General features: G+C 39.9%; 1 protein-coding gene across 2 annotated transcripts in view; it reads right to left on the bottom strand.

The window, feature by feature from the left end:
* Positions 1 to 728: 728 nt before the first annotated feature.
* CERS6 (ceramide synthase 6) overlaps positions 729 to 22,248 on the bottom strand; it is a 315,670-nt gene continuing 294,150 nt past the window's right edge. The window contains exons 9-11 of one of the 2 annotated variants that reach the window (XM_027589370.2): positions 9,367 to 9,523; positions 8,836 to 8,859; positions 729 to 6,409 (exon numbers count right to left, since the gene is read on the bottom strand). In XM_027589370.2, the coding sequence (XP_027445171.1) occupies positions 6,257 to 6,409; positions 8,836 to 8,859; positions 9,367 to 9,523 (334 nt within the window). In that variant the 3' untranslated portion in view covers positions 729 to 6,256. The remainder of the gene's footprint in view (positions 6,410 to 8,835; positions 8,860 to 9,366; positions 9,524 to 22,248) is intronic. The other variant, XM_027589371.2, reaches the window with a different exon arrangement.

The following is a 22,248-nucleotide window of genomic DNA, read 5'->3' as shown; positions in this document are numbered from 1 at the left end:
ACTATGTTAAATTAATATTTGCTAAGTGGAGTACAAGGCGTCAGATGGTGAGCTGAAGTTCAACAAGAGACCACAAGAGAAACAGAGAGGTTTCACACGTCACGGGGGAGGTACACACACGGCACGCCTCGAGGGGCCACACAGGTTGGTGATGGCCGGGTGGAGACTGAGACAGGACCTGGGGCACATGCCTTTATTAGGGTCTGTGAGTAGAGTGCTTTGGGCTTCCTGGGCTAAGGCTGGATGAGTCAATTCAGAAGAGTGGGGTTTTGGTAAACCCCATGGTGGTCTCATTTAGGGGGAACATAAGGCCTGCAGGCACTGGGAGGCAGGGGAGATTGTTGATCACAGGGGCTATTGGGGAAGTCATATCAGGGACTTACATTCGCTCGTGAGTCTGAGGGCTGCTCCCCAGGGTGTGCACCTGTTTGAGGGGCTAAGGTCAATTTAAGGTCCCTGCAGGCCACATTGCAAACAAAATGGATGCTGGGGCAGCAATGCTATGGATTAGCTTAGAGAAAGAGATATATATGTTATATATATATGATGTATAAATATTATAAATATAATATTACCTTTTCAGTAATCGTAATGGTAACTGGGATTTAAGGAAGGTTTGCAAGAAACTAGTAGGATGATGTATGCCCTGAAATAAATCTTGTCCAGGATGATGTGACATACTACCAACACCAGCGCTTACAGAAAATATCATTTACACTTGACTCTTAATACTTATCTTTATTATGAAAGTGTTTCCAAAGTAAAATGATCCTCATAATAATGATTGCTTCCAGAGATCAAGAATGAATAATTATATTTTCATATAAAAATCAGCAAAACACAGTAACAATACATAAAATAATTCTAACTGGCTAACAGTACATCATTCCATTTCTGACAGAGATGCTCAAGCACTGAATTGTCTTAAGAAAACAAGTAAGATTTTGTCACCTATCCTATTTCTCACTGCAAATTGAAAAAAAAATCAAATCCCCAAACGAACCCTCTCCTCCTTGCTTGGCCACAAATGGCTATGGAGGTAACCGAATCTGTGGGCACACCAAGAGCGGATGAGAATCATAGGCTTAGAGGCTTTATGAAACTTTTGGAAATCAAACTTGGAGGGGGTACTCCATCTTTAATGAGTCTCTCAGTTAAACTCCCAGAATTGCCACACAACTGTTCCTATTACAGAGCTAATTTATCTTTGGCAACTAATCTTTAAAAGCCTCTAATTTTTTAAGGGCAGTTTTACAACGACAGTTTAGAAAAATTACTGTAGATCCAAGAGGGGGAAAGAAATGATCTCTATAAAATCTAATTTTTCACTTAACATAGAAATCATACCAACAGCTGTTGTCCCTGGTTTCCAGGCCATGCAACATATAGCAAAATAGGAAACCAAGCTTTCATGGACCTGTGTGGAGGAAAACAAGCCTACATGGGCACAATACTTTTTAAGAAAAATGGAATCAGTCAGAGAAAAGAAGTATGGTAAACAACTGATCCAAAGTCCAGCCGATAAGTGACAATATTTTGGTTTTCCTTTCATCAAGGTTCCAGGAGGCTGAAAGGAATGCGGGTGGATGAGATGAACAAGACAGATCTCGGGCTAACCGTCCCCTCCCATCAGTTCCTGGTATTCTTGAGAAAACCTAGTCTTGTGAAGACACCATAAGATAACGCCATCTGGCTGCAGAGACTTATTTCTTTGAGCTGATGGGGTCTTAGCTTGTGGCCATTTGCTAAGCTAGTCCTTTCAAAGGCTTCAAGGCTGAACTTAAGTTACAAATACCTGGAAAAGGCTAAGGTTCTCCTTTGGGTGTCTGCAGAGCTTACAAACTGTTCCTTATCATGTTTTATGCTAATAAAGTTTTCTCCATGAAAACCAGCATCAGCTATGCTCCCTTTGAATATATATTAGAGACGTTACAACTGCACAGAGTGGACAAACGGACAGGCTTCCTCAGGGTCTACTAAGCATCCCTTTGAGGAGGGGAGGGGACTATATATACCACAGGGTCCTTTTCTGGCCTGCTACTATCAAGAACTAAATAGTGTGGCCACAGTGAACCAGTACTAATTACTACCTGCTGCATTATGCATGACTTCAAGAACTGCTTACGATTACTGAGGCTATTCCTTTCATGAACAACACGCTAGACAGCAAGCACAATAACCAGAGAGAACTGCATTTTCTCTTCCCATACAAGTTACTTAAAAACTGAAGTGCCTTGTCATCACTTTCTCATCGGGCTGACTTTGATCTAATTTGTTTTTTTCTTACTTGAATGTTCTAAAGATTTCAAGGATACTAATATTTATCTACAAAGCAGGAATCAGCCAAAGGCAAAGAAAAAAAAAGTAAGTTAATTAGTATCTTAAGATCTCAACTATCACAGGAAATGTAAACAGTTAACCTTTTATTTCCCAAAGGATTTCTTGAAGCCTCTCTGGACATAATGACATCATCACATACACAAACAGAATCTCTTAACACCTTTGGAATTATTCTGTACACTTCAAATTAAGAAAAAACTACTCAAATATTCAGGCAACTTTGGCATTAACATTTCTGAGAAAGGGACAAAAATAACTCTTGATACAAAGTCATGAACAGAATGGGAACAATCATGGGTGTCCATAAAACTTTCTCTGAAGAGCTCTTTTGCAAAGACTCAGGTGAACTGAACTGAAACCTCATTTTTTACTTCAGCCCAAATAACAATGAGGTTCAAATACACAAAGTGCGAGATCCTTTCTGCCTAAGGTAAAAAAAAGCATTTGGTTCGCTCAAATCCAAACCTCTATCAAATACTCAGAATGGATAGTTGGCAACAGAACGGGACATTTTGAGGTCCACCCACCGCCATTTTGGCTAAACGTGGCCTGATTTTATCTCACTGAAGAGTTATTTCTCTCACCCAACTGCTTGCTTTCTTTGGGGAGCCTACCTTTCTTCCTAGCTCATTTTTGTCAGATGCCTGTTTCGTCATCTGATGGTACCTCAGGATACCATCTATCTAGCAGCCTGGCAGGAGTTGGATGTTAATAAAACCTTGGGATGAAACAGCAACCATATGCATTTTTTTCAACATTCAGCTTAACCATCTAAAATACTGATAGTTAGTCTTCTATTCTCCACATGTATATCATTAAATTTGGAAATATGAACTACATTTGGCTTATATGCTGACCTTAGGTCCTCTGTGATCTTAGCCTGAGGCAAGAGAAAGGATCCTATCAACTCTCAGCCGGGTGAGTGGCATGAACAAGAAGTTGAGAGGGAGGTGGGAAGATTCTCTTGTACATGGTGGATAGTTTTCATGAAAAAAATATGGATAAGGATGAGTCAGTGCTATTTTGGTTTTATGTTTTTGGAGAAACATACATGTACGTACATATCACACATTGTCCTATCATTTATTGACCCAAGGCCAAATTCTACTTGATTTTCTTTTTTCTCCACTAAGAGATCTAGGAAAGCTAAATAGCATTAGAGAATAAAATATTAATAAAATATTAATTTTTCTAGACTCCTTCTTACACACCCTCTTGGTACCCTGGAAAGGTTTGAATATGACCAGGAGGAAGGAGCTATCAATACGGGCTAAGTTAATTAATGGGAAACAATACTTTCAGTAACCTACAGCTGAATTTACAAAATACACTTCCAAAGCTATGGCCTGGCACAAGTAGAAGACAAGATATCTCACATTTTCTTCTCTCTCAGTCTTATCTTGCCACCATGATAAGTGGGAGAAGTAGACAGAAATATATTATTTTGTATCTTAACAGGTCTACAAACACCACTTTGATTAATCAAAAAGAACTCTTTGTCCTAAAACGCAAAATGAAATAAAAATCTATAGATACATAGGGGACTGTGTTAAGTGAACGTCATTGGTCGCTGAGGCTCTGAGTATTCTCAGTCCTACTTCCAAGTGACTTTTGGGAAAAACAAAAAATTGCTTAGATTTGTCTTTGCTAAGGACAGACTCGATTTACTTCTTTTCATGTAACTCCACTAAACCATTAATTTATAAGCCGATCTTTTTGAAATTATTCTGTGGTGGAGTATCAGACGATCCAAATTTGAACACATGGTGGTTCTCTGGTTTATTTCTCCCTTTGTGAGGACTTGCTCCAGGCACTAAAGCAAGGTACAATTCACTCTTCTTCCCCATATTTTAGTTGATAAGAAAGGAAACTTTCACCTTCTCAACATTTTTCAGCTATAACATGCTTGCCGCTTCATTTTATACATCTGCATTTTAGCAGATGTTCAGATGACTAACAAGTAATTTTGATGTTTTATGACTGGTCTCAAACCATCCACAAATCACACTCCTAGATATACCCCTGTTTTGTGAAATAAAATAATAAGGCTTTATGAAAATTAGTTGCATCGTTTTCTCAATAAACAAGCAGACATATGTCTAAGGCTCTTCAATTATTACTATGGGCCTTATCAGAAACAGACTATTTCATATGTAGGTGGGGAAAGATTTAACATTACAGTGTGAGGTTTTTTGTTTGGGAGCATTATTTTAATGCACAGGTTGCAAACTGTTGGCACAAAGATTCATTTCAATTTTTTCAAAAATTTGAATCGAATGTGAATGGCTGTAAGCAGCACATGCACTCCCTAGTATTTCTGATGCTGTTGTCTTTACTATCCCCTGACTCACACATTTATGCTACTGCACTGTGGTTTTGGACTCTTTTTTGTTTTGTTTATGAAGTGTTTGTAATACCTTTTTATTCCCTCTTACTAAAAGTTGGAAGGAAGGAGATAAAATCTTTGGTTTATGTGAATGGGTTTTCTTATTTATACATACATAACACTGCCATGTAGGAGACTATAGCAACTTATTTTTCAGCATCCTTTCTCATTGCTGATATTGCCATAGTCCAGTACAATTTTTATTATTTTTTTCTGAAAATAGCTCTGTTTGAATAAAAATTCCTAGAAACCGAACAAGTCTTCAAAGAAGCAAACCAAAGGACTTCAAGTGCAACACTACTCAGTTTCTAGCAACAGGAGAGTCACTCTGGGTCATATTTAAGGAGAAAGGACAAACAGTAAAATCGTCCTTCTCCCATTGGCTTTATTTTGCTCAGAAAAATCAAAATACCAAGATCAAATACTAGATATCTAGCGCACTTCCTTGAATGCTGGTTGCAATAAAATGCTTTATGCTAGAGCTGACCTCTGCCAACTGTTCAAAGTCTCCTTTGCTGTGCCAAAATATACTTAGCTTCTTTTTTTCATGACATGACAGAAGATTGCTGTAATTATAGGGGTAGTTCTGAAATCTGGCTGAAATCAGCTGTTCTCTTTCTGTTATTCTCAGATCATGGGACAAATTCCCAGTAGTAAGAGTGATTTCATTGTAGTAACTATGACCTTAGGCAAAGGTCCTCCTTCAGAGCCAGAGCACTGACCTCTTAAGAGGGAATAAACAAACAAACAAACAAAACAACAAAAACCAAAAACCAAAAATAAACCTCTATAACCTACAAAGTTCATCTCCAGCTAGCTACCATACTCACTGAAGACATCTTGGCTGTGTGCACAAAAAATGATGTCTATTGCAAAGCAACTTAATACAAAACAATTTTTTAAAGTTCTCAAAAAACCATATTCTTTGATTTGAACTGCTAATTGACCACGAAGAGGGACAATTAAAACGCCTAGCTCATCCTGCTTAAACTTTACACTGGGAAAATGGTCACTGAGGCTATATAGGCAATTTCAAAACAGGCACTGTAACACAAAGAAAGCAAACCTATTTGGAGCAGTACGAGAATCTTGCACTGGGTTTTGCTTGCTCTAAGTGACAAATTAAATTATTTGATGCTCCTATCAAACTGAGTTACAGCAATAGAAAGGGGTGGAAGCAGATGGAGCATCTCCCTCACTGTCATAAACCCAGAGAGTAAAAGGAGTGAGGAAACCCTCTTTTGTCCACAGATTTACAAACAAAAATGAAATATAAATAATACTTTAAGACAGTACAAATGCAAATACTGTTCCCTTGTGTCAATTACATATAGCATGCCTACGTATAAAGAATGGTAATTCTTCTTCATTCACAGACAGGACATATGGCAGTGCACTATTCAAAATGCTTTGATAATCCTAAATTTTGTTTCTGGTGCTGAGATATAATGAAAGGAACTGCATTTGCAACTTTTAAATACTTCCAGGAACAAACAGTTCACTTTGTTCGGGACTTGTAGTTTTGAGTAATTAATCATCCACGGAGCAAGACCCAGTCAGGAGGTACCCATTGGTACCACTGGTCCCATTGGTGGTGGTCGAAGTGTGAGGGTTCTTCCCTGGAGGTTCGGAGTCTTCCTCATCTGAGCTAGACTCAATATCACTTCGATCATCCTTGGACACCTGTGGAATACAAGAAGGTGAGTGTAACCAGCTCCTAAGGACTCATTAAGCTAGGGCATGGTCAGAGAGTACATGTAATCATACATGAATGGAAACAGATGCAAACGTTAAAAATCGAAGAGGAAAGGCACGTTGCCATAACAGTTAGGTCTCCTGCAGTGGAGATGTGCAATTTTGGTGACAAGTCAGTTATCAAGGAATGGAACACAGGTGGATTTAGGTATCACAGGGGGCTAGACATGCTGACCTCTTTAAGGTACCTCTGGACGATGAGAATGTACTAGACCCTGAAACCCACTCTTACTGGTAAAGTGACATATGATAAAATTGGAATGGCATTATAGGAATTTGGTACAAATGGATCAATTTACTCTCTGATGGTCACATTCCCTGTGAGAATCCTGTAAAGGGATTCACCACACTAATGGAGATATTTATTAGCTTAGAGAATTTAAAATGTCATTCTTCTTGGCTTTGTAATATATTATTTGATGACTTAATTTGTTTTTCTTTTCTGTCTGCTAAAATTAAGTAGGAATTTTGTTTTATATACTATGTGACAACTAATGGCAGGGGGGGGCATTTTGGGAACCTGCTGGGTGAGGTCTAGTTTAAAATATTTCCCAAAGAAAATCTATTGACCGGATCATCACAAATGGGCTTCCATCATTCCAAAGTTCTTCAATCCTCTACCCAGTCTCCTTACGTAATGAGGATGGCAAGCTCAGGCACCAGCATATGCGTTACCATAAAGGACAAAAAAAAAAAAAGTCACAGTCTAGCAAGGAAGTAATTTAGGGAGAGATTAAGAAAACACTCAACTGCTTTTAAAATTAAAATAGTTTGAACCTCCTACTCTATCGTCTAAATTATGGTAAGCATTTTTACCCAACATGCCTTAAGACCTCTGAGTGAGCACCATTCACTTATTTTCCGAGTGGGGTGGCAACAGGGACCTGGGGGCCTGGGGGCCTCGCTTTGTAGAAGCTTTCCCAAATCCAGCTGCCTGCCTTTCTCTAAGAAGTGGTGTATCAGAATGAACTGAGGGCTTTTTCACATCACATCCTCTCTGTCACGCATGCCCCCCACCGGAGAAGCCACCCTGGCTGCAGGACAACGTCATCTCTGTCAGGTGGGTGGGGACAAGGCCGGGTGAGAGTTCAGAACTGCTGCACTTTTCTAACCAGAAACAACCAAATAAATACGGTACAAATGGACTTCACTCCAATGCCCCCTGCGATGAGACTGAACGCACACGGATCATCTCCAAGAAGATTTAGATACCGAAAGACCAAAAGGACTGAATTACTTAGGATACGTGAACTTAAACAAACAAACAGGGGTCACAAAGACAGCATGATAGTAAAGCTCCAAGACGTTTAGACATCCATTAGTCATAAATTAAGCTGCTAATAGGTAAGAAAACTCCAGTTTCAGAGAGTGATCAATTTACATTTGCATGCTTAGTAAGATTATTTGTAATTGCATTTGGAAAAAAAAGCTTATACTTATGTCACTTTCAAGGAAAGGAATCATTTAAAATGTCTCAAAATAACCCATAGAAAAATGGAGTCCATAACCCATGACCAAGATGAATTTAACTGCCCTAGGTGAACAGCAAGGGTAGTTTAGATATTCTGAAGCCTGACACCTGTAATGAAATTAATAATCGTCTCTTGGTAAGACTGAAGGAATAATTTGGAGAGGAGACATTAGGTCTGGTGGAAACAGCAATGCAATAAGGATACAAGTAACCGAATCCACCTGTCCTTGCCTTTTTGTCTTCGGCTACCATAGCATTGTGCATGTTGATGTAATTTGTATCCAGAGGAGAAAAGGAGTGTTTTTTTTAACAGAAATACAGGTGCTCATTTTAAAGAATATGAGGTCACAGAGAAAAAATGAACTTTCCCCTCTGAACAACTAATTGATCGAAATACTTTGGATTTATGTAAGAGCTGATACTGAGAACTGGCTGCACAGTACGTGACTAGATGTCCCGAGCCCCATGAAAGGAGCCAGCTCTGTTTACCTAGCCGAGGACCAGGTGCTCAGGGCAGACCAGGCAATAGCTCATGCTCAGGCCTCCATTCTGGACCATGGCGATCCTCTCCCCAACTCAGTTCTGGTTCTCCTACTTCACTTTTGTCTATTTCTGGTTTTTTAGCAAACATGCTAAACACCAATGAAAAAAATTCCTCTCCTTCTGTTGGATGATGCAAAATTTAGCAGAATGCAAGCTCACACAAAGGGCACTACTACCTGAGCTGTTTCTAGTATCCCTTGCACGTGGTGGGAGCCACACTTCAGTTAAAGCCAACTGATTAGCTAGAACAATATGCATGGAAACAAAAGCATCTGAGTGCCCCTCCAACAGGCTAAAGTGGCATCCAGAACAAGGAGAGAGAGAGGCATGAGGAACTTACATGTAAAGGGTTCCACTTCCCAGCCTTCCAGGGTGGCAGAAGGAAGAGAATAAACAATGAAAGTAAGAAAATGTCACAGAGAATGTTCTGGAAAAGTCACTGCTCCCAGGAAACGTTATTTGAATCAGCCTCACGAGTCCATATTTAAACAAAGAGATTTAACTAAGTTTTATTGGAAAAATCATAAATGGGCATACTGCACCGAGCAACCTTCTCATAAAAGAAAAGAAGTTATTAAATTTCTGTTCGGCACAAGTTTAATCAGAGAAGGACATGGGAGACAGAGGGAGAGAAAGAACACAACAAATAACGTATCATCATTAAATCTAAAATTATAAATGCAGATCGGTAGGAATCATCAGTAACATTGTTCAAAAAAATTAACTTAAAAAATTAACTAAATAGAAGAAAATGACAATTTGGTTTGTGTTTCCAGGAGGTTACCATAACACAGTAATAATAAAAAAAAAAAAGAAGAACCAGAAAATATACTTTTCTGGGACATATCAGAAACAGTAAGTTTCATCTTACCTTGCCTTTTGAAATAGCTTTGCAAGCTATTTTTACGATTAAGTAAGACCAGAAGCAGTTCAAGCCTTGTATTAGCAACAGCAGTAGATTAAAAACCCACCAGGAAGGGTAAGGTCCAACAATCTCCCAGCTTTCAAATAATGTGGTATGTAACACCCTAAGGAAAAAGAGAAAGTTAATCACTGAACACAACTTTTCACTCTGCCTTCCAAGGAACATCAGTTACTGCATAGAAGCACAAATCCAACAATACCCACTAACTAGTCTCACCCTCCAAGGATGGTCTGAAGTCTGACCAGGTACTTCGAAGAGTCATCGCTGAAACTAGTTCCCTGGTGTCATAACATTTATTTTAATTCTAGCTTGAACCACGTACTTCTGCTCCTCTTTCTCCTGCTATTATTTCTTCATTAATTTCCATCATGTTTTTTGGTTGTGACGGTATCTCTTGCTACTTGTCAAAAGGCCTGTTTTGTTTTCAAAGTTGCTTTTGGTCTTTAAGTAATCGTGAGGAATACCATTGAGTAACATTACAGTGCAAGAAAAAAAGGGTTAATTAATTTTAGAAAACACTAGTTGATAAGTTTAAGCTGTATATGTAGCACAGGTGGTGGTTAGAATATACTTAAGACCTAATCCCTCTCCTCAAGTGGTTTACAGTCTAGTTGGGGAGACCCTACAATGTACTTAATTCTATAAGCCTTCCTCTGGGAAAGAATGACAATTAAAAGATACCATTTTGAAATGATGCTTGAGATGAGTATTGGAATGATTTTTAAAAAGATTTTATTTGGGGGGCAACTGGGTGGCTCAGTCAGTTAAGCCTCTGCCTTTGGCTCAGATCAGGATCCCAGGGTCCTGGGATCGAGCCCCACATCGGGCTCCCTGCTCAGTGGGGAGCCTGCTTCTCCCTCTCCCTCTGCCTGCCACTCTGCCTGCTTGTGTGCTCTGTCAAATAAATAAATAGAATATTTTTTCTTAAAGATTTATCTATTTATTTGTCAGAGAGACAGAGGGAACGTGCAAGCACAAGCAGGGGGAGCGGCAGGCAGAGGGAGAATCAGGCTCCCCGCCGAGCAAGGAGCCCAATGTAGGGCCACCCAGGTGTCCCAATAAATAAAATCTTAAAAAAAAAAAGATTTTATTTTTATTTATTTATTGAGAGAGAGCGCACAAACAGGGATCGCGGCAAAGGGAGAGGGAGAAGCAGACTCCCCGCTGAGCAGGGAGCCCGACCCGGACTCGATCCCAGGACCGAGAGATCACGACTTGAGGCCGAAGGCAGACACTTAACCAACTGAATCACCCAGGCACCTGGAATGACTTTTTTTTAAAGACTACTTGAATATAATAAATGGGCTTCATTTTAAGAGTGTATACATGAGGTAGGCAAAGTATTTGAGGTAATTGGTTGTCTCTATAATCTACCATCAAGAGCAGGATGGGCAGCCACCTGGGGCAGGTACATAAGGACTGGTTTCAGTGCTTCACTCTTGTCCCTGCTCTGCCCTGTCCTATGCCTTTAGAAACTGATTCATTCTCCTGGACTCAAACCGCTGCCATAGAGAAGCACAGTACCCACAGAATTTTGCAATCACTCTGACTTCCTTGCTTTCCTCCTTTGGTCTGGACATCTAAGCATGTTGGCAAAACTCATCTATTTCCACCATCTGCCACTGCAGCGCTCACTGGGACCCCACAGGAGAGGTTAGGTGGACAACATTTAGTGGCTAAGGGGTAGGGATGGAAAACTTGTAAGACATAGACCACTTCTGCAAGAACAGAAGACAGAAAATTTTAATATAAGAAAGAATGTGATGAGTGCTTTGAGGGAAGTTAAGAAAAGTACTTTGTCAGTTCACAAAAGGAAAAAAAAAAAACCCCTCACTTAATGTGCAGTTGGGTTAAGAGGTAAAGAAAAAGGGAGAGTGAATAATAGACACAAACAGGCTCTCTATCCCTGATTTCAGCAACCCACATTTACAGACCAGAATGAGATGCACAGAGTATGTCTATCTCCTGTCACACTAGTTGTCTCTCAAGAACAATATACAATAAACATGGGTGTGAAAATCTCAAAATCAATAATATGGAATTAAATTTAACAATTCATTACAAGTATATTACTCTACAGTATAGTAGAATTCATTCTGGTGGAAGGGGACAACATTAGGAAATCTGTTAATATAATGTATTACATACCCATAGGCCAAATTGGGACAAACCTAATTATTTCAATAGCACTGAAAGACAGTTGGTAATGTTCAATTCCCCATTGCTGATGTTTAAAAACTAGAACTCAAAAGGATTTCCTTAATATGATTTTTACCCAACTCAAGTCAGCCATTGTCATCATATTTAACAACACCAGAGTTATTGCCTTTATAATCAGGAACAAACCACAGCCAGCCAGCATCACCATTATTATTTAACACTACTCTGAAAGTTCTGGCCTTGAGTGTGGTAGAAAGTCAAAGACTTCATTTCAAATACATAAACATTAAATCTCTATAACTGTTTTAGAAACAGCAATCAAAATTTCCAATAATAGGGAATGGTTAAGAAATTAGTTTTCATTCTTATTCCAGAAATTATGAACTCACTCAAGTATTAAACATGTTTCAAGAGTTTCTTATGATAGAGAAAAATATGTAATATCACCTCAACTTCATAAAATAAATACTGTTGACCCTTGAACAATGCAGGTCAGGGACACCAACACCCTATGTAGTCAAAAATCCATGTGTAACTTTTGAATCCCCAAAAACTTAACTACTAATAGCCTACTGTAGACCAGAAACCTTACCTATAACAGTCGACACATATTTTGTATGTTATATGTGTTATATACTGTCTTCTTTCAATAAAGTTAGCTAGAGAAAAAAAGTATTAAGAAAATCATAAGGAAAATTCATTTATAGTACTGTACTGTATTTATTGAAAAAAAATCCATGTATAAGTGGACCCGTGCAGTTCAAATCCATGTTGTTCAAAGGTCAACTGCAATTGTACATATATATGCACCCACACACAGAAAAAAACAGAAAAATTATAATTCCTTGAAAGGAATTAAACAAAACCATTATAGGCTTTCTTTGGTGCATTAGGGAATTTTGTATTTTCTTCTTTACATTCTTTTTTTCCAAATACATTACAAATAATTAGAAAAAAAATACAAGTTATTTCTAAGAAGGAGCACATTAGGATAAGCCTGTATTTTAGCCTTGTTTATTATCCCAAGAGACAGCCATTTTTTTTTAAACACCAGTTTGCAAGCCAGAGGACAACAGATCTAAACAGCGTCCAACTCCATGGCAGTGAGGGAGGACCCATAGATCTTATGCTTTTCTATCTCCAGCACCTTGCAAAATACCCGGAAGTAACATACTCACTAGACATGTGGTTGATTGTGTGTTTGTTTAGTAATCAAATAAATAGGCATGTACAAGACAGCTCTGGAATAAATCAATTTTATTTCAGAACTAGCTCTGCTTCCTGACACACTATGTTTTGACATTCAGAGGGAATCTAGTTTCATTTGAACAGAAAGAGGTCCTGTAGAAACAGCAACAATGATTGCATTATGCTATTCATTAGAAATTAGCCTTTGCCAGATTACAGGTTGAGAGCCTTTCTCACCATTGATTTGCTTGGCTTAACTTGAACAGGTGTCATGCAGTCACTGGCGACATGGCATTCACATTCATTTCTGAAATGCTACATGAGAATTCATAGGCTTCGCCATGACAATCAGTGGCACCTCTGAGACACTGCTCACAAGTAATGGGATTTCCTTGAAAATTGACTTGGATGCCTGCAGAGACACTTGGGAAAATACAATCAGTGCACCAGGTAGATCTCTCAGTGAGAAGTTTGGTAAGAAAACCAATATATTAGGAATTTAGACTGGGGAGAGAGATCTCATTATGCCACCTGGACTGTGAAAAGCAGCAAACCCAGGAAATGGGGTCTTTGTTTAGCTACAGAATGTTTGACGTGGAAATTGTTCCTTTTCAGGCAAACAGTTGAAATGGTGACTATAGGATTTTATCCTTTCTTGGAGGTAAGGGTTAGGAGTATCTACTTTAATGATGCTATTGCAAATTTACGGTCTCAGTTCTGAAGAGGGGTTATCTCTAAGCACTGATAGAGGGAGGCTTCTGGGATCCTGGAAACATTTTGAGATCTTGATCCATGTGGTCATTACGCAGATTACACCTACATAAACTTTATAAATGTAAAAATCTATCAAGCTATACACCAAACAGTTGTGCACTATACTATATATGTGAATTATACCTCAATAAAATAAAATGGGAAAAGTACTCTGGGGGGCCAAATGTCATCAATTTGCAACCTCTGGCTTGCATAATCACTATAATACCAGTGTTCCCCCCGCCCCCCCGACAATAATTGGGTTCAACATATGGCTTCTAAGAAAATAGATTTTTTTTTCCTTTCTCAAATAATAGCCCACAGCATCAAACCTCCTGCCGTTGCTCAAATCATGTGATGGGACAGTTTGCAAAGGAGGCAGTTAAGGGACCAGAAAGGACCATTTGCCTTTTCATTAATTTAGGCTCACTCAACCACTAGATGGCACATCACACACGTACAAAACATGCTCAAATAGGTCTTTTCTGCCAGAACCATCTGCCAAGGTGTGGCTCCCAGCACAAAAATCACTCCATCTTTGGGTTACACTCTCCTTTCTAAGAATCTTCCTGAACAATGGAATGAGGAGGCTTCAGTCTGCAGTTATTTCTTCCTGCATGATTCTTGATGAAAATGGATGCCTGCAGGGCAAAGCTGAGCTCCCTGGGCGATTCGTTGGTGATGTGTAGATGCACCAGTTACCACCCCAACAGATTAGCCCTGATGAGTTATTTTAATGGATGTTTAATGAATCATAAGAATTTAATTTGACGATGCTTTAGGGTTACTTGTGCTGTTTACCTTTTATGGATTCTTCATCTTAAACTACCACAGAAATATTATACAGACTATCCAGAGGCAGGGATATATACATGCATACACAAGAGGAAAATTTACAACCTTTTTTTTTTTTAGCAAAGAAAACACAGTAGTCTCATTTTAATATGATATTTAAGGACCTATATTCTAAGCATCAGTGTGACTTCTGCTTTCTCAGGCCTCAGAATTCTGTAAGTCTCATAATATAACACAGCACAGTACAGAAAGATCTCCACTGTTGTCTCATTTGGAAAAGCTATAACCAATGCTTCATTTCTTCATTCTTATGACTGGCAACTCAAAGTTTAAGTTCGTTATCTTTAATATGTAAAGGTAATGAACATTCTCACTTTTGGCTCTAATCTTACTTTTAAAATACTCCAGTAACTTACGGGTAGGACCATATAGTGGTGATTGAGATGTTAAAGAGCAGAGGCCCAGGTGCTCTCATGGTGTGGATGAGTCCCAGGTGGATGTCAATGATGAGCCTGAGCCCCTGACCACAGCAAGGACCACAAGGCTTTGCCTCACTCCTCACCCCCACCAAAGAGCTCCATCTGAGCCCTGGGTGGGGGTTTCTGAAATGATCTATATAAAAACCACAACAATAACTGGACCCATGTCTAATATCCAAAGAGAGCAAAGACTGCTTCTCCAGGAGAATCGGGGTCAGGGTCTCACTTTGAGCAAAGCTGCATAATGCAAGTGAGGGTAGGTTAAAAAGTAACATTTGCTTTCGTCAACATTAAGGTGTTCTTTACTTCAGAGCTTCTGAACGGTCTTGATTTTGCTTTCCTAGACAGACTTCAGTATATTTCATGGTGTGTGTTTCTCCAGCATATATTTTCCTTTGAACTTACACAAAACATAAATGAAACAGATTTGACCTAAAGATGGCCTAATAATCTGCTGGCATGTTTCACTCATTTTAAAGTAGATGCTGAGAGAAAAGCATTTAAAAATTTACTCTGACCAGAAATGCTGGTACTTAACACTTGAAAAAAAAAAAAAGAGTCTCACAATTAATTCACTGTGATAAGCAACCCCTCTCCTTCCTGGTTTTCCTAAGGTAATAAAAGCTCTGGACCTAAACAAATATCTTTGTCAAGTGTTGGGTAGTCAAGGCTGCAAAAGGCTTAAAGCCACGCTTGTAATTTTCTTTTAACAAGACAGTCCCACCAGCAGCCCAGGTTTCTCCAAGACACTGTTGTTTGTTGGCAAGTTTTTAGGAGGACAGCTCTGGGTAGCTTGTAGCATGGGTACCTAATTATTTTTGAACAACAGACTCATGAAGTCTGTAGCAGAGAGAGAAGTAATTTCTCTAACGGGAAGCTAAAGTTGAACCCAGATGAACCATCCATCTTTCATCTGGCAATGGATATACCGCTTCTGCCTTATTCCCATCCGAGTAAGACATGGTGGGGTCAATTCATTTATTTTTACTTTTTGGTCCTAGCCTAGCCAGACTTAGGTATTGGTCACTTATACTCTTGTAAGTGGTGACTTCCTGGCTGGGACGGCTGTTTTTCTCAAAATTAGTCACTGCCCTCTTGGTGCTCCCTTGCTGGCTGTCTGCCTGAATCCCCAACTCTTCCACTGCCTGGTCTGCGTGTCTGTGTCACTCATCTGCCGATTTGAATCCCTCTAGCCAAGGCCATGTCCTTCAGGATGTATCCTGCTTCCAACATGCTTCTTTTCAACCCTCTGCCTAGCTCTTTGTTGCCTCCATACCCCCTTAAAACAGACTTTTGCCTGCTTCTCTATAGCTGTCCTTTACTGAGTAGCCACCGTGTTGAGCACTGTGCCAAACATATTACATATATCTCTTCACTTAGTCTTTTCAACATCCCTGTGAGATCCCTGTATAGTAGGAATACTTACACTAGCTAGTATTTATTGAGCATTAACTATATGCCAAGAAATAGGCTCAGGCTTTACATGGGCTCATTTAATCCTAATTTTTTTTTTTTTTTTTTTTTTTTGTGAGGTATCTATTTTACAGATGAAGAAACTGAAACACAAGGAATATAAATAACTATGTCAAGGTCAGATCTAGTAGGTGGGGGCCGGCTGGGATTCGAACCTACCTGCCTACTAGTCTGGGCCTTCAGGCCCTATTATTCCTACAGTCTTTATTCAGCTCCCCCAGACCTTTCCTTAGTCCTTCACCCTTGGCCCGGGCATAGGGCCAACCCCTGCCATGTTACAACAAACACACCTGCTGTTGTAACATTTGTGCTTCCTGTGGCCTGTCATTCCCTGCTCTTTTTTCCTGGGATTTTTAATCTCTTAGGTTCATCACCTACTTTCTGATAGCCATACCAGGCCCCTCTTGCTTAAATGACACGTTTAGCTTATTTAACTGTTTTCCCACATGGCCCACCCCACTCAAACCTTAAATCCTGACCGAATGATCTCCCTGACTGGACATGATATAATGCCTTTCACTATTACTTTGTCATGTATATGAGACATTCAAAATATAAAAGCAAAGATCTTATTCTAAAAATGGGAGAAAGTGGGTGAGGTGTCTTGTGCCTGCTCGACAGGTAGACATCTCAGAGAGCCTCAGATTCCAGGAAATCATTCTTGCAGTTTTCTAAGAGTATAAAACCATCACCCCATCATCACAGGGTTAGGATGGACCAGGCTCTGAAACCTCCCCAAATCTGCCCACTCTTCCCCTGAAGGGCTGCTCTTTGCTCACGTCCACTGTAGGAACCATTCTTTGCAGGACCAGTGACAGGTAAGCACCCCAGGCCAAGGTGGAGCAGGAGACTCTCACTGCTTGCTGTGGGCTCCTGGACCTTTCCTCCCGTTTCCCTTCCCTTGGGGGATCTGAACAGTATTTGTTGTAGCAGTGAGAGAAAACAAAGGCCAAATGCATACGAGGGCAGAACTCTGGGTTGTGAGATTCTCTCTCACCTTCAAAGTTTCTGAGTCTAATCAATTAAGTCAAAGTAGAAAAGCCTGACCATTCTTAGAGTTCACTGAACTTGTTCCTGAGGGAACCCAACTGGGCTCCTACAAGGAAGTGCAGAGGGAAGGTTTAGTGGCCTTGTAGGAAAATGTCCTTTACAGCATGGCTGTTTACAACATGAACACAGGCTGCTGGAGTTACCTGCTTCTTGGGAATGAGCATCTTCCATTCTAGCTGCCCATTTCAGGTAGTAGCTGGGATCTGGGGCCATTTGCATTTTCTCATTAGCTTTTTAAATAGCAACGTCTGGGTGGGAAGACGTTTAGGAAAACCTAAACTTTTAGGTCAGAAGAGTCTGCAGTGTGGTAGGCCTGTGGTTATTCCCTTGACTGCAGCCCACTGGAGTGATGTGGTCCGCACATTCCCTGGAGAATGACATGAGGCACATAGCACCCATATTCATGCCTGTGTGCTGGGATTTCTACGTGGAGATTTAAAATGAGCATCTCCAGAGATAAATGTTGAGAAAGCATGAGTAAGATATGTCACCATCTAGTCGCCTGAACGATTTAAGAGAGCTTAGATCATAGTAGTACTTCCATTGGAAAGATGTTCGAAGAATTTTCATGTTTATTAGACTTAGTCTCATTAATAACCTATAAAGTTGGCAGGTCAGATACAATACCAAATTTTTGGTCAGGAGACCAGGATCTCAAAGGCTTATTTAATTATCTGAAGTCACAATACTGTATTTTTTTTTTTTTAAGACTAATTTATTTGAGAGAGAGAGAGAGGTGTTGGGGAGCAGAGGGAAGGGAGAGAGAATCCCAAGCAGACTCTGTGCTAAACTCAGAGCCCGAGATCATGACCTGAGCCGAAACCAAGAGTCAGATGCTCAACCAACTGCACCACCCAGGTGCCTTGTTTTTAATTTAAACACATATCTCTTGGTCTCCTTTTTTTAAAAAATTTTATCAAAACAGAGGATGTGTACTCTTCATAAAACTTTGAGCAAAAAAGAGCTAACAAGGAGGTTCAGAAGACATCATGTTTGGGCTAACAGGCTAGCAAGACAAGGAAGAATGCTGTCCCTCTGCCTCTTAAAAATCCCTTGAGAAGGTTCCAGAAGTTCCCCCAGTGGCTCAGTGAGAATCTTCATATTAATTATTCGGGGATCCAACTCTACCCATTTTGTTTAGAAGCTTGAAGAGAGTCGGCATTATTTTAGAAACTGTGTGTGTACCACAGGTATTAGAACTTCCTGTCAGCCCTACCATCATCTGCCTAGAAGCCTGGTTGTGAGATCTCTCTGCCTTATCAAGAAGTTTTCCTAGACTAATGAATCCAATTAACAGGTTAATCTGAAATCACTAAAACAAACAAAAAAAACCAGCAACAACAAAAACTCAAAACTGAACAAATATTAATTATATATTTTTAAAGAAAAAATATATATCCTCACTAGTGTATGCATGCGTCCTCTGGCCCTTTAAGAAAAACAGGCCCACTCATCGAGCATGCACCAACTGGCTGACAGGTCTAAAAGGTAAGCTAAGGAGTATCTTGTTCCTGAAAAACAGACCCTCCCTCTTCCTCCTTCCTGACTGACTTCCTTATTCTCTTATCTCATGTCTTCCTAGCTATGACTCTGACCACAATTACTTCTAACTTTCTGAACCACATAATTTCATCTGGTCTCCTCAGTGTTTGATGCCTGGTTTCCCAACCCTCTGGAAAACTCTGGCTTGCATTATGCTCCCTGCTCTAGGTGTCCCTGTCCTGACTCTGCCCCCAACACCTCCCCATACTAAGCCATGCCAACACTCCTTCCCCTTGCCTATAGGTAGAGAGGGAGGGTAGAGGCAGGGTTTGGGGGAGAAAGAAGGGTAAGTCTCTGACTCCTACCTAGGTTGTATTAAATCTCACCTCTAGGAGCTTTGTGGGAACATGATTTTGCGTGTGACATTTCTACACATGTAATAAGTCACATTATATTGGATTCTAATGACCTCATCTCTGGAAAGTGTTACCAGTACCTTTTTCATTTCTTTCTGTTTTTATTTAATGTTTCTAGGATTCAATCTTTAATGTATCTTTGGGAAATATGCCTGAAAATTTTGGAAATTCTGCTGCAAAGAGAAAATGCATCACAGGCCTACAGGCTTAAGGGACACTGCAACATATTATCTAGCTGGCAAAGAGATACAGTAAAGGTGTCTGAAACAAAGAACTGCCTCCCTAGAGTAAATCAGAGTTGATAAAACCAAGTTGGAAGAGCCGAAAATCAAGGAAAACAAGCATATAACTACTCCCCATCCCCCAAATAAGAGGAGGGGGGAGGAAAAGGGAAAAAAAAAACCCTCTAATAGAGTGAATGCAAAATTGCTTTTGCAGGCTTTAAAAGTTTGAAAGAAAAATAACAGATATGAAACTATATGCATTGAACAAGAACATGGCAATTGGTGAACAAAAACATTTATTATAATCACAGCATTCTAGCTAAAAAAAAGCATTGAAATAATGCTAACTATTAGACTCCTGTAGAATGGACATACTTGGGAGTGTGGGTGGGAAGTGCACTTACTCAAAAAGGAATGGGCGGTATTGAGTATTATGTCTGAACTGTACATCAGAACACCTGGATTCTATGCTTAGTCTTGATTCACTGATGCAATGATATTGAGAGTCTTTTTTTTTTTCCCCCAAACCTAAGATTCCTTATCTACAAAATAAAGACCTAGGATAAGATGATTATTAAAGGTTCTTTAAACTCTAACAAAAATATCCATACAAATTCTTATGTTTTTAGATTTACTTAAAATTTTACTTTTTCTGATTATTTCTCCATGTATGAGAGCCCAGATGTATAGATGCATTCTTCTCAAATGAGTCACATTCTTTTCTCTGAACTTAAAACTGGACAACTAAAGCCAAGAAAGCAGGAAAGGTTTTGTTTTGTTTTACTTCCAGAAATATGGGGAAAAGTAAGAAAGTAGAAAACCAGGCAAGATGTATAAAATCTCATCTTTAGGGAAGGGACCAATGAAGGGCATAAGGCCTTGAGAAACTGTTGTATTTATGACAGCAAAACCTCTGCATAACTGGCTCCACTGTGAAATAGCGGGGGCAGCCCTAGCTTTCAGGAGCAGGGCATTTTGATTAGAATACAATGGCACAAATGTAGGGATCCAAAGGGGTTCGTGCACCCCAATGTTTATAGCAGCGATGTCCACAATAGCCAAACCGTGGAAAGAGCCAAGATGTCCATCAACAGATGAATGGATAAAGAAGATGTGGTATATAACCACAATGGAATATTATGCAGCCATCAAAAGGAATGAAATCTTGCCATTTGCAACGATGTGGATGGAACTGGAGGGTGTTATGCTCAGCGAAATAAGTCAGTCAGAGAAAGACATGTATCATATGACCTCATTGATATGAGGAATTCTTAATCTCAGGAAACAACCTGAGGGTTGCTGGAGTGGTGGGGGGTGGGAGGGATGGGGTGGCTGGGTGATGGACACTGGGGAGGGTAATGCTATGGTGAGTGCTGTGAATTGTGCAAGACTGTTGAATTACAGATCTGTACCTCTGAAACAAATAATGCAATATATGTTTAAAAAAAAAAAAAAGAAGATAGCAGGAAGGGAAGAATGAAGGGGGGAAATCGGAGGGGGAGACGAACCATGAGAGACGATGGACTCTGAGAAACAAACTGAGGGTTCTAGAGGGGAGGGGGGTGGGGGGATGGGTCAGCCCAGTGATGGGTATTAAAGAGGCCACATACTGCACGGAGCACTGGGTGTTATACGCAAACAATGAATCACGGAACACTACATCAAAAACTAATGATGTAATGTGTGGTGATTAACATAACAATAAAAAATTAAAAAAAAAAATAATACAATGGCTACAGGAATTCCTTAGTAAGCACCCGGCTAAGCTTTATTGTGGCTGCCAGCTACATGCCCCGTTCCTTGCTCACACACCATCAGTCGTTTCTCTGTGGAACCAGGCAGTCAGGAACACACATGGCTGGGTGTGACTTGTTACTGGAAGTATATCCACAGCCCTTGGCTCACATTCGATGTCCAAAACTGGAAGCTACCAACAAACAGTTTTACGATGTTGCTCTCTTTAATTTCCAATCTGTGTGAAAGACTTGAGGCACGGACTATATAACTTGATGCCACTGGACACAAACCACTCTCAAAACCAATATTCTTACCATTTTGCCCCCATGACCAGTATATACCTCTACCTTATGTTGAATACAAAAAAATGACATCTCCGAAATTAACCAGACATCCTGGGTCTTCTTTCACCAACCCACGCAACTGTATTCCTGAGAGGGATTTTAAGATGGATAAGATTAGGTATCTATACTCAGAGAGCTTACAAATAAGCATAGGAGAATAGACAAATACATTGATTGTTAGGGTAGAGTATCTTATTATAATAAGTGTTCCAGGCAAAGGGAGTATTTTGAGCAAAGGCTTCTGTAGCCTGAAAAAGCAGAGTGTACACAAGGAATGAATCATGAATAATCAAACTGGGTACCTGCAAGGCAGTCGTGAGAGAAGGAATGTTAGTTGGCATGATTTAGTGGAAGGTCTTTCTTGCTGGGAAGAGAAATTTGAACTTACAGTGGAAAACAAGGGAAATTCTTGGACGATTTGGGTAGGAGTGGGTGGGTAGGACTGGATTAAGGCCTTGCTTTAGGAAGAATCTTGTAAAAACTGTTTGGGCTGATGATTTCACCACAGAGATCTTGGTAAAAGGACATCGGGTCTCAGAAACAAGAGCTAGGGAGAGAATAGCATCTTTGAGAAACATGCCTGCTCTTCAGAAACAGTGCCCAGTGATTGTAGCTCATGGAAACAAGCACTCCAGAATGGTGCAGAACAGTGGGAGAGAAGGAAGAATAGGAAGAATGAGGTTTTTCATGTGAGAACAAAGCCTTGAGTTATTTACTGAAATAGCAC

Source organism: Zalophus californianus, chromosome 3 (genome assembly GCF_009762305.2).
Source record: "Zalophus californianus isolate mZalCal1 chromosome 3, mZalCal1.pri.v2, whole genome shotgun sequence".
In the NCBI taxonomy this organism is placed as follows: Eukaryota; Metazoa; Chordata; class Mammalia; order Carnivora; family Otariidae; genus Zalophus; species Zalophus californianus.
This window is presented reverse-complemented; position numbering and strand designations above follow the sequence as displayed.